Source organism: Prinia subflava, chromosome 1 (genome assembly GCF_021018805.1).
Source record: "Prinia subflava isolate CZ2003 ecotype Zambia chromosome 1, Cam_Psub_1.2, whole genome shotgun sequence".
NCBI classification, from domain to species: Eukaryota; Metazoa; Chordata; class Aves; order Passeriformes; family Cisticolidae; genus Prinia; species Prinia subflava.
In genome coordinates, this window is record NC_086247.1 from 110,846,588 (window position 1) to 110,861,966 (window position 15,379).

The 15,379-nt window shown below is 38.8% G+C and overlaps 1 protein-coding gene across 4 annotated transcripts in view; it reads right to left on the reverse strand.

The window, feature by feature from the left end:
• The window catches only part of NEK11 (NIMA related kinase 11), an 83,607-nt gene that overhangs the window by 22,045 nt on the left and 46,183 nt on the right, over positions 1–15,379 (reverse strand). For all 4 annotated transcript variants that reach the window (XM_063408032.1, XM_063408011.1, XM_063408041.1 and 1 more), the window contains one exon: positions 4,662–4,786. In XM_063408032.1, the coding sequence (XP_063264102.1) occupies positions 4,662–4,786 (125 nt within the window). The remainder of the gene's footprint in view (positions 1–4,661; positions 4,787–15,379) is intronic.

Consider the following 15,379-nt stretch of genomic DNA (forward strand, 5'->3'; position numbering starts at 1 on the left):
AACAGTCAACCACAAATCTACAGACAGATAGACAAAACATAGTAAATAACCATATACAATACTATTGCTTTAATAAAACCTTTAAAAAAATTAATGGGATAAAGCCTGTAATCCTAAAACCTTTGACTTTTCACAACAGGACTTCATATTTACTCCAGTTATAACAACAAACCTTGTTTGCTGTAAGGCACAATATGTATTTTCTCCTCTTTTATTACTCCTGTCTTTTCCCCACTTGGGTTTAGCATTGGAAGAGAATTTAGCTGTTTCATTTAATATATTTTTTTAATCTTTCTCCTTTTTTTTTTTTTTTTTTTTTTTTTTTTTTTTAGAGAAAGCAAAGCCCTACAGAATGGAAAAGGGACTGTGAGAGATGCCCAGAAGAAAGGCACTTACATGCATAAGGGCCAGTGTGGGTGAATGCTTGCACATTTCAGATTCAGAACACACAACCCCAATTCTAACAGCCACTAACCATGCCAAAACATGTGTAAGGAAACCAGTGGAGCATCTTTGGGGTCACAGCACACAGACCACCCAGAACTGCTGAAGCTATGATAATTTATGTCAGCTGATTGTCTGGGTTGACAATCTCAGAAGCAACTTGGAATTTGAAAATAGGAATTTACTGCATCACAGTAGTAGACTTTGTCATAATGAAGAGGGTAAATTTGTTATTATGAATTTGTTATTATGTTGTTATTAGAAAAAACACTATGAGCATGGTGATGAATTGCAGTAAAGAGCATCCACCAGCATCTGGGTTAAATCAAAGCCAATGGAAGCTTTATTACACACCAACTTTTCAAGGTGAAACCTCTGTTAAGCATCACATATTAAAATATTTTTCAAAACAGTTTGTCATTCCCTTTCATGATTTCCCCCTAATTAGAAACTAATTTTCCTAGGGATAAAAAATGTGGAAAAGAGCCACTGGCTTGAAGAGGTGGAGGTCTGGAAAAGCAATTGGCAAATTGCTTGAAATCTGTCAATGTGCCTTTCTGCTCCAAAAGAAAGGAACAGAGGACACTAAACTCCAGTGCTGGCCAATGTATCTGAGATCAGATAGGCTCTACTGAAAAGTATCAAGAGGAGAAAAAAAAAGCCCTCTAGGCTCCTATCCTAAACTTCTAAAATTACAATGTTTCAGTGCCTAACTTGACCTTCCTAAGTGGTCTTACATCCCACATGAGGCTGCTACTTCTCAATCTGTCTTGACATCTATGGGAGCCTAACATAGCTTGAATAAACAGCTCATATCCCTTTCTACATCTTGCACCTTAAAATGTTGTTCATAAAGATGACTTTTCTGACCCCATGTGTCTTGGTTTGAAAGACAGATATCTGCTAGGAAGGGGCAGGACCTCCCTAGAGATGGAGAATTCAAATCCCCTCCCTCCAAATTATTCCAATTAAAAGGAAAATTAAAGGAGCTTTCAGGCTGAGGTATGGGGGTAGGAATAACAGTTCTTTACTAGTATATAGGACAAAACGACAAACAAACAACAACTACAGTATCAATAATAAACAGAATCAAGAACCTTGAGGGCTTTCTTTTACAAAAAGCCCAGAGCAGTTTGATCTGGGTGCCCCTGCAGGACTCCGAGAGGCCGAACTGGAAGGAAGGAAAAGTCCCGGGCTGGTGGATGAGATGAGGAGCTCTGCGCTGGCAGCTGGAACAGCAGGGGTGTCCTGGCAGGGCTGGGCAGTGCAGGGCTACAGAGTAGCAGTGGAACCTCAAAGGTCCGAAGAAGCAGCGGCGGTGGGGGGAGAGGCTGGAGAAAGCGAGTTCAGGATTCCCGGGTACACAGCAGATGACGATAGATTTCCCAGGATGAGGCAGAGGCAGAGGGCAGCCTGACCGTCCTCCTCGGCGCTGAGAGCAAGAGTGCCTCCCCCTCCCCCAGATCTGTCTTTTTGCCTTTCCCAAAGCTCATCATCTCTCCCCTCTGAGGGACACTCCCAGGGACTCAGAAACAATAGGTGTAGCCTCGTGCTGCTATATCCCTCAAGCACTCTTTTTGTTCTGACTAAGTAGTCATCAAGGCTTTTGGAAACTTATGGGAAAAAATTCTGTGAGAAGAGAAAAAAAAACCAAATCTAACCCCCAACACCATGCTACTGCATGAACATTGGAATTTTTTTTAATCCTTGTCTGAAATAATGGGATCACCAGAGAGCACAACCAGATGCAGCATTTCTGCACTCTCTGCACAGAAGTAACTAGTAAAGCAATTTGGGGATTGGATATTTAAGAGATTTGCAGCAATCACCTTATAAGCTGTTACTGTGTTGCAGTGGAATGATTTCTTTATAAGCACACACCTCCAAAAGCTTGCTTTCAGGTATCTTTGAAGAAAGGATTTTCAAGTATGAATCCCATAGGATAGGGGAAATAGAAATAGGAGTTTTGGTATTAAGTAAAAAAACAGCAGAAGCAAACCTTTGCTATTCTGGTAGGATTTGAAGCTTATTATTAATACTGAGCATGATCCCACCTACCTTTGAGTGGGATTCATCTCACATAACTGCTGAAATCCAAAGGAAGGTGTTGTGTGCATGCTAATAACTGTAAATCCCTTTATAATCACCAAAGAGGGACGTCTCTGCATATTCCATCCAACGTGTATTAGATGTTTACTCCCTAATAATGTTTGCTTACTTCCCCTCACAGCACTGCCTTTCTTTTTATTGAGTTCAGACATAGATGTTCAGATTTGCACAGCTATGTTCAGTCTGCTTTCACCTCAGACTAACTGCAGAATTTTTCACTTGAGAAAGCAAAAATTGCCTATTTTCACTTCCCAAGAAATAGAAAAGATAATTGTGCCAATACCCAGAAACTCACTTAGTGAATATCTTAAAGTGCTGGGGTCAACATGAGAAAAGCACAGATAATTATCCTCTTTTACAGAGGAAGTCCCAAAAGGCGAATGGTCATGGGGGTGCATTCCAGTCAGCCCCTGCAGGCCAGCTCAGGGTCAGTGCTGTGTGTGCTGGTGAAGCAAAGCCTCAGGGCCACGGGCCCTGGACAGAGACAGCAGGGTGCAGTGGGATGGCTCTTCCAGCCCACCATGCTGCTTCTCATCATGGAATTTTTAGTCAGTCCAACATGAGGGACTGTTGCAGCTCACATCTGAATGCCAACACCTAATTTATTCTGCATTACTGAGAAATCTATTTTTGTCTTCTGCCCTTCATTAATTCTAAGCAGCAGTCTGCCTGTTCAAAAACACTATTGATTGACACTTAATGATACCATCAATGAAAGCTGAATGAAAATTTCAAAAGGCACTCTAAAAAAGAAAAATTGTCTCAGAGTCTGATGAAAATGAGCAGTAATTTTGTTTTCAAAAGTATCTGGTGATAGACTTTCTGGGCAATGGTTTCTTTGCATGTCTATGTGTTGTGGATAAGCATAAATCCAGCAAACTGAAAAAAAAGTATTGTCTAAGATAATACACTGTTTTACAATAGAATAACTATTTCTTCAGAACACTACTGCGCAAACTGCTCCTGAATTTTAAGGCATCTTGTGTGTTTAATTTGAAAGTTAGGAGGACATGTCTAGATTGAATGAAGTTGTTTCTGAGTAAACTTCAAGTTTTTCTTGTGGGACAATTTCAGAATGCCCTGCTATTGTGGGAAAAGTAGAGTTCTGATTTCTCACACTTTATTTTTTGCCTTCTCAAACTCCATCTCAAAGAAGCTATTAGTTCAAATTTTTCAAAACCCACAGGTTATCTCTAATTTAGTGAAGAGTATTAGTCTACTTGGCCAGTTCCCTGAAATGCAGAAGACATTGCACCCTGTTCTGCAAACTTTGCACAAGATCACAGAATAAAGTAACTGCTCCTAGGCAGAACCAGTTAGCACCATTCAGAGGGACTGTAGGCCATGCTTGAAACTGGTGGCCCATGGGAGAAATTAATAGTTCCTGAATGCCTTAGGAAGATCCATTTTCAGAACTGCCTCAAGTACTTAAGTTTATTGATTTAACTGAGACTTGATCACTGGAGACAAGATTCATCTCAGCTCATTCTGATCAGATCTAAATTAGGTGCCTTTTCCAATAATCTTCAACCTTCATGCTGCAATCTCTGACTTTCTTGTGGCAGCCTTAACTGATAAAGCTACTTTAAGCCTTTCAGCAATAAGTTTTCACTGACACTTTCTGTGAAATGGGAAATTCTACAGATTTGCTGATCAAGTGTTGCAGCATCATTCATCACACTGTCCTAGAAAATATGTCTAATATAGGCAGAAACTAGGGGTGACTATCTTTGCCTGGGAATTAGAGGTGGAACTTAGATCTTGTTTGAAGTATACCTTCAGCTTTAATTTAAATCATAACTAGCATTTGAGAGGATCCCATCCTGAGTGTTTTAGAATCACAAGGATGTTTTCTGACAATGATCTACCTTAAGGTACCTTAAGGCACTCATGGGAGTGTTATCTTTAATCTTGAAGGAATGCAAAATCTTTCTCATCAATATCTTATAATACACATATAATTAATTCATGCTATTGATATATACACACATTCCTAACAAAAAAATAAAAATTCAGCAATGTCAGTAGGACAAATTCTGGGAGGAACTCAGTTTTCCCATGCAAAATGAGCATCAAGTGTATAAAGTGTTCTCAAAGGTCACATATACCTGGTGATTTGTCTTAGAGACTGTCCATGACAATTCTGCGTCTTCCTCCTCTTCACTGTCTTCTGAACAGGATTCAAACTCATCTTTATAATATTCTTCTGCAATTTCTGGATCTTCAGGGATCTCTAAAGGCGATTATGAGTTTATAGCACATATAGAGAAAAAAAAGTATGATCTGAAAAGATGTAAATTAACTTTATAGCACCAATGTTATGTCAATTGCAATGCATTCTGTAATTGAAAGCAAAGGATAGGTTCTCAGATTAAAATGTTTGTCTTTAATGATATGATGAGCAGTGTTAAAGCTGGCTCTGGCAAAAGGAAAAACCTCATCATGTGTGAATTAATGAACTTAAGGGATCTATATTGATATTGCAGTGAAATTTCAAAACAATACAATAAATTAAGCTGGAAGTGACCTTAAGGGATCGTTTAGTCAAAGCAGGGCCAGTATTAAATTGAATCCAATTTTTGTGAACCGAAATTATAATTCAGTTTTGTTTTCTCTAACGCACACATAACTTGTGGTGAATACAACTGCTGAGCTAAAATGGAAAATAATATATATCAGGTACATGTTTAAAAGATACGAGAAATTAAATTTATATATTTTTCCAAACTCTCTTGAAGTGAAACTATAATAAAATAAAATAAACTAGTAAAAAGTCAAGATATGCTCACTGTGGTGTCATGCTCCCTCAACTTATTGCTATTAGAAGCTTTAGTAATAGCAGTGAGTGCAATATTAATATAGCCAATGAGCCTGTGAAGAATAATAATTGGTACTAAAACTCAACACATTCATCACAGCTTGAAAGATACTCCAGCCACTCTGCAGTGGGTGAAATCCTTTAGCACCCCAGACTCTGTACAAAAGAATTAGTGAAACAGCTTGAAGTCTGATTCCATCTTCTTCAGGGAGATATTACTACAAGAAATGTTAGTTGAAGACAAAAAATATTTAATGTTCCACTGTCATAAATCCTCACTGTCATTGTCATAATTTTAGCTAATGCTAGTTTCAACCACTCTCTTCAATTAAGTCTGCCCCTCTAGAGACATAAGAACTAGCTTAAATTTTACTGCATTGACATGAATTAAATACAAACAGTATGACATAAAAATTATTAATCGATTTTTTAATTGTTTCACATGGATAAAAAACCAAAAGGATTCAAACAGGGGAATGCAGTCAAAATCCATAAAAAGACATTTGAGTTTGGGGAGAAGCAATAATTCTAATCTTTAAGGTGAAAGAAAGAGAACTCAGGAAAAATAGTGTAGCTGTCTGCAGTAGTAGATGGTTAAGATCTCCTACTGAGATATAAGGTCTACTATCTATTGTCTCCAAAGTAATTTCAAAAATACTTCCTTTCTTTATAAACCTGATTTAGCTTCAAAATGCTGACACATTTTCACTAAGGTTTCTGTTTTAAGATATTAATGAAAGCTGCAGAAAAACCCCATGCTCCACTGTCACAATTTCTAATCCTAATCCTTTCTGTTTCTATTTTTCACCTTTCTTAGTTTGAAAAAACAAACAAACACCCAAACCAGCAAACAAACAGCTAATCAATACCTGAGTTTCCAGAAGAAGAACACCCCAACCCAAAAACATTTTCTCACAAAGAAAGCATTTATTTAATTGCTCGAATTCTAATAAGTGCCATTTGACAGAAAAGTCCAGCACTTCAATAAAAAGTGAATCTTAAATATCATCCTTTCTACATGGAAAGAACACTACAAATTCAAGATACATCTTTTCCATGTGAGGTGATCAATTTTTCCTTCCTGTGGAGCGGCTGTCATCCCAGGGATTAGGATGATTTTATTAGGTTCATCTGCATTCTGGCTATGTGCATTCAAATACATACAAAACAGCTCATTTCTTATGTTGCAATACAAACATCAGACCATGCTGGTGTTTTCTGAGTCATCTTCTCCTCCCACATTCTGCATTTGTTTCTTGCTGTACTAAAAAAATGCAAGCCTCCCCCTTCCAAACAAACAAGGAATCAAAATCAGTCTTTTCCCTCATAACTGTAACTTTAAAATGTCTGCTCTGGCTGCTGTAAGCTCTGTACTTTGTGAGCAGCCCACAACCACACAAAACTGGTGATGCCCCTGAACTATGCAGAGAGGCTGGCAGTGGCTGTATCCAACTTCCACGCCAGTTTTTGCATCCTTGTTGGAATTATTCACCTCACCATTTGTGAAATTGGTTTTGACAGCTGTTCATAGACAGTCAGTTAATCCGAGCTTAGTAATGCAATTTGAAATTCTGGTTCAGATTCCAGAGATGTTCCAGGGTATGGAAGTTTAGTGGCTCCAATTCAGAAGCCAATTCCAAGTGGCATTTCTGAAAGAAGACAGCATGTCCAGTGCAGGGGAATTTGGCATGTACCTAATAAAAGTTCTTAAAACTTTTTAGTTTTATGACTAGCATCTTTAAAGAAGGAGCCTTCAAAGCATTTACACATTTATTTAAACTGTTTCCACATAACAATTCTTTGAGTCTTACCAAAGTAGAGCCAGCCCCCAGTCCTCTAGGTATTAGAGATGCACAAGACATCTCTGGTTCTCTGCAGAATTATCTGAGTACAGAACAGCTTCTTGAGCTGAGACCCAGGATCAGAGGAATTTCAAGAACAGATAAAGTGGATTTGGCACAGCAGATACCATAAATCAACACGGGAAGCTGTACCTGTGCTAGTAAAGCCCAAGCACAGATGGCTTGAGCAAGGTGGAATTTTCAGCTCAGGGCAGGCACTGTCAGAGGAGTTCAGGCCCCATAAGCTTCTATTTCCATGTCTGCAGTCCATCCTCTAGAACATTTGCTACCTGATTTTTCCCATACTTCCACCTCCATACACCTCCAATTTCCACAAACCACGTGACAAAAGGTCACTGCCCCATTCCTGAACATTACCAGTCAAGTTACACACTTGGTAATGTAGCACAGAAGAAAATTCTTTAGTTTGTGCTTTCAGAGAAGTATTTTTTTTTAAATGTTGGTCTTTGGCCTTGACTGCTGACCTCTGACCACTGCAAAGGCCAGCATGGACTCCAGTGACAGGACCTTGACCCATTCCTTTTTTTTTACTGAAAAATAAAATAGATATTAACCCTCTTTGTGCCTGGGAGGTACTCAGGTAAAGAGGTGGTACTAGTGAGGGCAATGTCAAGTCTATCGTGCTGAAAGAGGAAACAAAACTGCTGCTGCAGAACCCAGGGGACCCTGCCTCTGTTTTGACAGCTGGACTGGCATCCAGCTGAACATCTCTGATACAGCACACTTATATTCTCCATAGGGTGCTCAAGGAAGGGTCTGTGCAGCTGCTTCTTCCCCCCCACAGCCCTATATGTCTCAGCTGGATAAAGCACAAGGGGCTTTCAGAGACCAGCTGAGACATGATGCTAATAGTGGAATGAAGGGTAAAAAAACATTATCTAAAAAAGCCATAAAAGCATGGTTATTTCCCAAGAACACAAGCTAAACAAAAGACAGAGGAATGTGATACTCATAATATTTTGCTTAAATCCACCAAAAGCTTGTTTCAGGTAGCATGGTAACTCAGCAACAACAATTTTCTCCAAAGAGATGAAAATACTTTGATAAATATGTTTAATTTTCTTGTGCCTCAAAGTCATACTTGTCATTGTTGCATTGATGTAGTATTCCCACGATCCAGAGCATGCAGAAGACAGTAAGTAAAGCCTCTTTTATTAAAAGAAAAAAAAAGAGTAAAAGAAAAAAAAAAACAGAATGGTGTAACATATGTAAATTTTCACCATTTGTATTCACAGTAAGAGTTACACTTGACTCTTAAGAACTATTGTACTTTTCTGATCCAAAGGCTTCCTTGCAGCTCTGGAAAAAGGCAGATTTTCTCAGCTGCCACATTCCTTCCTTAAGGAAAAAAAATTGCTACATTTTCATGTTGTTACACTCCTGGGTCTGCACAGTATCACACAGAGGAAAGTGAGGAGCAAATCCCTCAAGTGCTCTGACACATACTGTCAAGAGACATAATGGACTCCTAAGATGGTGACATGAACCAGGACACCACAAAGCAGTGTTACCACAGACTGACACAGGGAACTCAGCAAACTGAGGACAAACACCCATGCACTGTCCCCCTTGCAAGGCTTTGTACATGAGCCATGCTGGGCACTGAGGCAAGAGCAGGGAAAATTATTCCTCTGCCTTCTCCTTCTGTGCTGCACTGGGCTGCAAGGCAGCCACTGGCAGGGCCCTGTCAGTAACACAAAGCTGCCCCTGATCCTTTCCTCTCTGTGGAAATTCATCAGCAAATACCAGTTTGATCCCAAATGAGCAGGTGTTACTTACTGGAGCAGATGGCACAGTGGCACCCAGGCTGGGCACAGTGCTGGAGCACCTGGGTGCAAGAAGGGGCTGAGAGCAGGGTCCCTGCAGCTCTGAGAAGGGAAGATAAAGAGGAAACCCTGCTGCTGTCTGTGACTGCCTCAGCACAGGATAAAAGGAAAATGGAGCCAGTCTCTTCGCAGGGGTGAATGGTGATAGGGCAAGAGGCAACAAACACCTGGAACATCCTAAATTCCAATTTGACATTATGAAAAAAAAGAGAGTGTGATCAAATATTGGAATAGGGCTTAAAGAACCTGCAAAAGCTCAATCTACCCTTGGAGGTGTTCAAAATTCATCAGACACCCCTGAATAACCTGATCTGAAAAGAACAGCTTAGAGCAGAGGATTGGACTAGGCTGCCAGAGGCTCCTTCCAAGCTATATTATTTCATAATGCTGTGGCTATTTGATTCCTCACAAACAGTTCAGAATCACCCCACATCTACTGGTGTATGTGCACATATTTAACATACACACTAAACAAGCTAAGCAGAAACTTAGGAGCTGGCAAGAGGAGCTGGTGCACAGGGCTGGGCAGCTTCTCTTCAGAACTGTGCATCAGTTAGCACAGAGGGAGAAAACAGAAAGGGATTTCTGCCTTCAAGGAAGAAAGCATTAAGAGCTGAAGCACTCTCAGTGGGAGAGAAGTTTGAAACACAGAGATGTTTCTCTGAGCTACCTCATCCTGAACAAGAAATTCTTCCACAAAGGAGATCAAGGGCTCTGTGCCCATCTGCAGCTCAGGACAATACCCATATGATTAGAAAAAACAAAATAACTTCTTTATAATAATCTAAGCTCACTCATACTGGTTTGAGGGTTTGAGGTGGGTTTTTTTCCCCTGTGCAGGACAAAACCCTTGAAGTTTAAAACTTTCAGTCAAAGAGAATCACCATCCTATGGTCAGGAATAGACAATATATGCATTTTCAAGCTCTGAAGATTCATTGTTCAGAAAGACAGAGGAATGTTTTGTCCATCTCTTCTAAACTAGGCTGAAACAGACTTTCAGAACACACATTTAAGAAATGAACTAGAGGATGTACATGACTTCTGTGCCCATGCAAGTTCTGTACAATCCTTCTGGAGAAGCACAGGACTATGAAGTTGTTAAATGAATCATCTTCTGACATGGCCATGTGCAGCTTAGACATAAAGTGAGTTCTTCTAAATGATAACTGGAAAAATAACCAAATTAAACATTAATATTTTATAATTCTCCTCTTTGTATTTCAAAAAAAGTAAAAAGCTTCAATTATTTTATGGGTGTCACTGAGTGAAGAACTACCTATAGTGAAATGGTTAGAAAAGGAGATACAGAGGGTATAAATCAGAGTGGCCTTATGGGAATCATCTACTACTTGATGTAGAAAGAAAGTAGCAAGTTTCAAGGTGTTTATCCAAGGAAAAATTACCTCTTTTTAACCAAAATTAAATTTCCAAGAGAAATATTTTATTTGAAGGACACAGGGTTTTTTACCCAAACATTCCACCACCTGGGGAATTTTATCAATAAGTACAGTGACAAGGCATGAAAGGAAAAAAGAAGCTCTTAAAAGGAGTGGTTAACAAAAATGAACAGCAAGACGGAAGATTTTAATCACATTTTTCCCTAGTTTTCTGAATAATTTGCTATTTCTTCTGATTTCCTAGTTGTCACGTACACAGAAATGAGAGCTCTGGTAGGCAGTGATGATGAAGATGAATCCATGCTGCCTTTCAAACATGACTTAAAGTTCAGCAAATCTAAAATCTTGCAAATATTCAGAAATCTTTTTAGTAATGATGGGTGAATAAAGAGAAAGAACAACATTAGCCAAAAATGAGACAACAATTTAGTTAATAAAAGGGAGCATTTAGTGAGTTTTGGAAGCCATTTCATTTATGCATAAGAGTCCTTATTATTGTAAAAGTTGCTCTACTGCTTCCAGCAGGAACAGGCCAAGAGATATAAATTGAAGAAAAAGTGACCTAATGACATCAACTTAAAACTACCTTCCTCCCTGAATTATTTTAAACTTTCTTTATCAGTCAAAGTATAGTTTCCAATAAAACCTCAGATTTCCTCCTGAATCTGGCAGACACCAGCCTCCTGACACTTTCCCCGTCAGTCTGACAACAGTGTTGGGAAGGAAAAAGTCCACATGTTAACATGAAATCTGCCCCTTAAGAGACTCACTTCCTTCTCCCTGAGATTTGGTTCAAGAATGCCACTTTTAAGACTTAAATTGGGGATATTTTCACAACCAGAAGTTACAGAAAGACATGAAAATGAACGAGAATGGCTCATATCCAAACTTGGTGTAAGCAGTTGTGCACACAAGAGTCTGGATGTAGCAAAGATGCAAAATGCATTTAATTTGGATATAAGCAATAATACAAGTTATATGTTGAACAAGTAAGAAAAACAAGAAAATGATTGCAACCAAGCAAAAAGGTATTGAGCCCTTAAACACCTAGATGAAGCTCACTTGTGAAAACACATATTCATAAGATCACAGGGGCACACTTTGCTCTGTGAAGCAGAAAATACAGCAGGAGAGTTCAACCAAGATCTTCATCGCTGTCACCTTCTCATTCCCTCCACCCAGCTGTCTGACAGTTGCATGCAGTGGAAGCTAAACTGGTAGAATATACAAATTAATGCAGCATTTACAGCTTCTTTCAGAGCGAATTCTTCCTTACTTGGAATGCCTCCAGCTTCTTGCATCACCAATTTGTCTCAGCTCCCCAGAAATGTCCTCTAGTTTGGTAAGTAGACCATAAAACTGCAACTGGGGTTGGACTGGGAGTCCTTTCAAAATGATTTTCAACATCATCCTGTTCACTGATGCTTTGTTTGCAAGCAAAAGCCTGGTGCATCTTTATTGACATCGGTTTAACCTTGTGTCTAAGGTGCAGTGTAAAGCTATGTTGCTCTGTAGGAAGGACAACTTGGAATAAAAACTAGCATCTTTCTAAGGAAGATTTAAAACACTGAAATCATCTGAAAGTATTTGCTATAGAATCCAGTATGCAGTAGTTTTTGACTTATACAATCTCAGTGCATTTGCTTCTAACTGCTTCCTAAATTCACAGAGTGTTTCATAAATGTTTTTTAACATAAAGCTTTGGATGGAGTGAAGGGAATTCCTGTGCCATTTTTAAAAATACTAGACCAGAATAATTTTAACTGTAGCCACTGGCCAAGTTGAATTTTGAAGTAGACTCTCTTTATTAATGCCAAACTAAACCAGGATGAAAAATGTATTAGGAAAAAAGTAGGAGCTACACAGTAACATAATCTACTCTCCCTACAGTTTGGAGGTGTTTGGGGTTTTTTATATAACTGCTGTGTAGACTTCATTCTGCAAGCTTTCCTCTGTGAATCTGCAAGAGCAAGGCAGGTTTCTTCTCTCTTATAAGAAGAAAGCTATGAATCTTTGTGAAGCTATGAAAAGATTTTAGTAGCTAGGCATGTTGAAGAGTAGATGGATTTGGAAAAGGGTTCCTGAGGAGCTTATGGCTAGAGTTCAACTCCTGCTCTCCAAAGGCAATACCTTCAAGGGAAGAACTCCTTAAACAAGAACAATAATACTTTAGTCAATGATTAAAAAAAAAAAGCATTCATTAATTTTCCAATTTCCAGCTAAAATTTGCAATCTTCATTAAATCTTGATTTTGCTAGAATAAATCAGATTTAGTATTCCTTTAACTGAATCTGGGACAAGTTGAGCTCAGTGTGAAACCAAGCAATGAAAACAAGAGACAGATGAGGAGGTCAGAGGAGCATGCTACGCCCTCAGATCCTGCAAGAGCCTCAGCAGTTTGTCACCCCGCGTTCCAAGGACAAGTGTAGGCCTGGGAACTGCAAATGCCAGAACTAAACCAGTGAGCTTCTCTCCACAAGCATCCCACGCTCTCATTGCAGCAAGTCAGGGAATGCACCTTATGATCCTGGAAGTAGGGTAACCACAAGAAAGAGGAGACCAATGGTTAACCACAGCAGAACACACAGCAATGCTCTCCTCTTAATTGAAACAAGATTTCCTGGTTACAAAGGATAATGTAACAAGAATAATGCAGAAAGGTGCTTAATGCCACTTATTGTAAGTACTATTCTGCTTTATTTTGACTTGCCAGACTGAAAAACAAGACAAGACTTGATTTGCCTTAAAGCCTTGGAGCATTGTGATCACTTGTATGGTCATCTTTTAGAGTGTTACTCAGTTACCCATGAGTATGAGTAAGTACCATTTTACAGGCACCTAAACAAAGGAGTGTGTGCATAGATGCCAGACGATCTGCTCAGAAATATTATAGGTTTTTAACCTTCCAAGATTTACAAAACTACCTTGAAAATCCTTCAACATAGCTTGTAAAAATAACAGGCCAGGGAAAAAAGCACAGTATTTTATAATGAGTGAACATTTCCTATTTGAGGGCCAACTGAACTTTGCCCACTTGAAAGTCAAAGCAATATATCCATAACTTAAAATTAACCATGGAGACATAGGAATAATGTACACAATTACTGTAACATACTCAGCTATTTTGGAACTGCAATGAAATCAGGGGTTTGCCAGGTGTAATGTATTGCAAGATATGAAGCTAAGGAATTTATCAAGTTATAATCTTTGCAGTATACAGAAATAAAAAGCAAAATAATATGGATCAGAGAGGTCATATAATATGTGCCATTATTCATATAGCTTTGATTTGTTACATTATTTTTCTGTAGAAAGAATTTAAATACCACAAGTATTTAAATGAAGCTATTCTCCTCTTTTAACTTGACCTCTTCCCACACAAAAATATGTTTGTTAACTGCAGTAGCAGTCCATGCAGAGCTGGGAGTCTTACAAAAATGGATGTGAACACAACAGAAGCCCCAGCTGGCAATCAAAAAATGCAGGATATAATATTTTATTAGTATGTCCAGTGTTGTTTTGCTTTGGCTTTCTTTCATTCCAGGCAATGAAGTGGTACAATGAGGACAAGCCCTTAAAAATATAGATGCATATATCATTTCTTTAATACCCTTTTTTAAAAATAAATCCTCTCCACTCTTGTTTACCATGTGTCACCAGCTGTGAAATTGATACGAATATAAAGTGGCAATTTTAGTGAGGAATGCCAGTGCATGGCTTTACGTTTTCATGCCTGTTAGAGTGTGCTCATTGAATTCAACACTCCTCATGGTTCCTGTAAAGGTCTGGGCCTTTGGTAGTGAAGATAGCTTTGTATCCAGTTTATCTTTCAGCTGTAAACACTGATGCAAACCAGAAGGATCAACAATGATGGTAAGGAAATGGTAGACTTGTTGCATCTGTAATTGCACTGAACTATCTAGAAGCACTTTTAGATACAGCTTATGATTTTGTAGCCAATTTCAAGGCAAGCTGTACTGTAGAAATTGAATCAGAAACCCTGAACCTTTGGCTATTACTGTTGTATAATAGGATTATGTCTTGCTCTTCATGCTATTTTCAGCTGCAAAACCTGAGCTCCTCTACCTAGAGGATTTTCCACCTAGTAAACTAAGAAATTTCTGATATTCCACACTGCTTCCCCACATAGGTGGGACCTGTGCATGGTCTGATACAGACTTTTGTGGATTTTTTACAGTAAATCCTCATAAGTAGTGTTTCCTAATTTATTCAATATCTCTGCAAGCTCAGGCAAGTCAAAAGGAATCAAGTTGTACAGAGTTGAGAGGAACTATGCTATAAAATCTGGCTTCATTAGAAGACATTGCAACCAAGGTGAAACTACCTGCACTCAATTCATGTGATGCAGTGAGAGATCTGCCATTACCTAGCCCAGTGTGCAATAGCACACAAAAAGAAGCTGAGGTGGTCTATCAGTGGAAAATCTAGGGCAAGGATGACTTTCTGCATCCTAAAATGTCAACATCCAGTTCTCTGGAAAAGGGGGTATCTACTTCTCTGGTTATTCTTTTTGAATCAGAAAAGTGGATGACAAGCTCAATCAGGTAAATTAGAAGATGAATTATCATGCAATATAAGGAAGCAATGCATTACTTTTGTGATGGTTCCAGTGGCTTTTTAGAGGAAGGTCACATCATTAAACTTTAAACATGTAATGAACCTGCCCAGACGGAACTGCCTTGTTCTAACTGGCAGGGGAGACACTGACTGTATTCATCCATAACAACAAGGCTGGGTTGTAGGTCATGGATGGTCCTATTATCTTGTTGATAATTTTTCCTTGTGTTTTATAAAATGAATGATTTTATTCCAGCTGCAGTCATTATCGTTAATGGAAATGAGCAGTTTAATATGCAGAGTTCTTTTTCACAGCTTTGTTGGTTTTTTTGTATTAGATGAA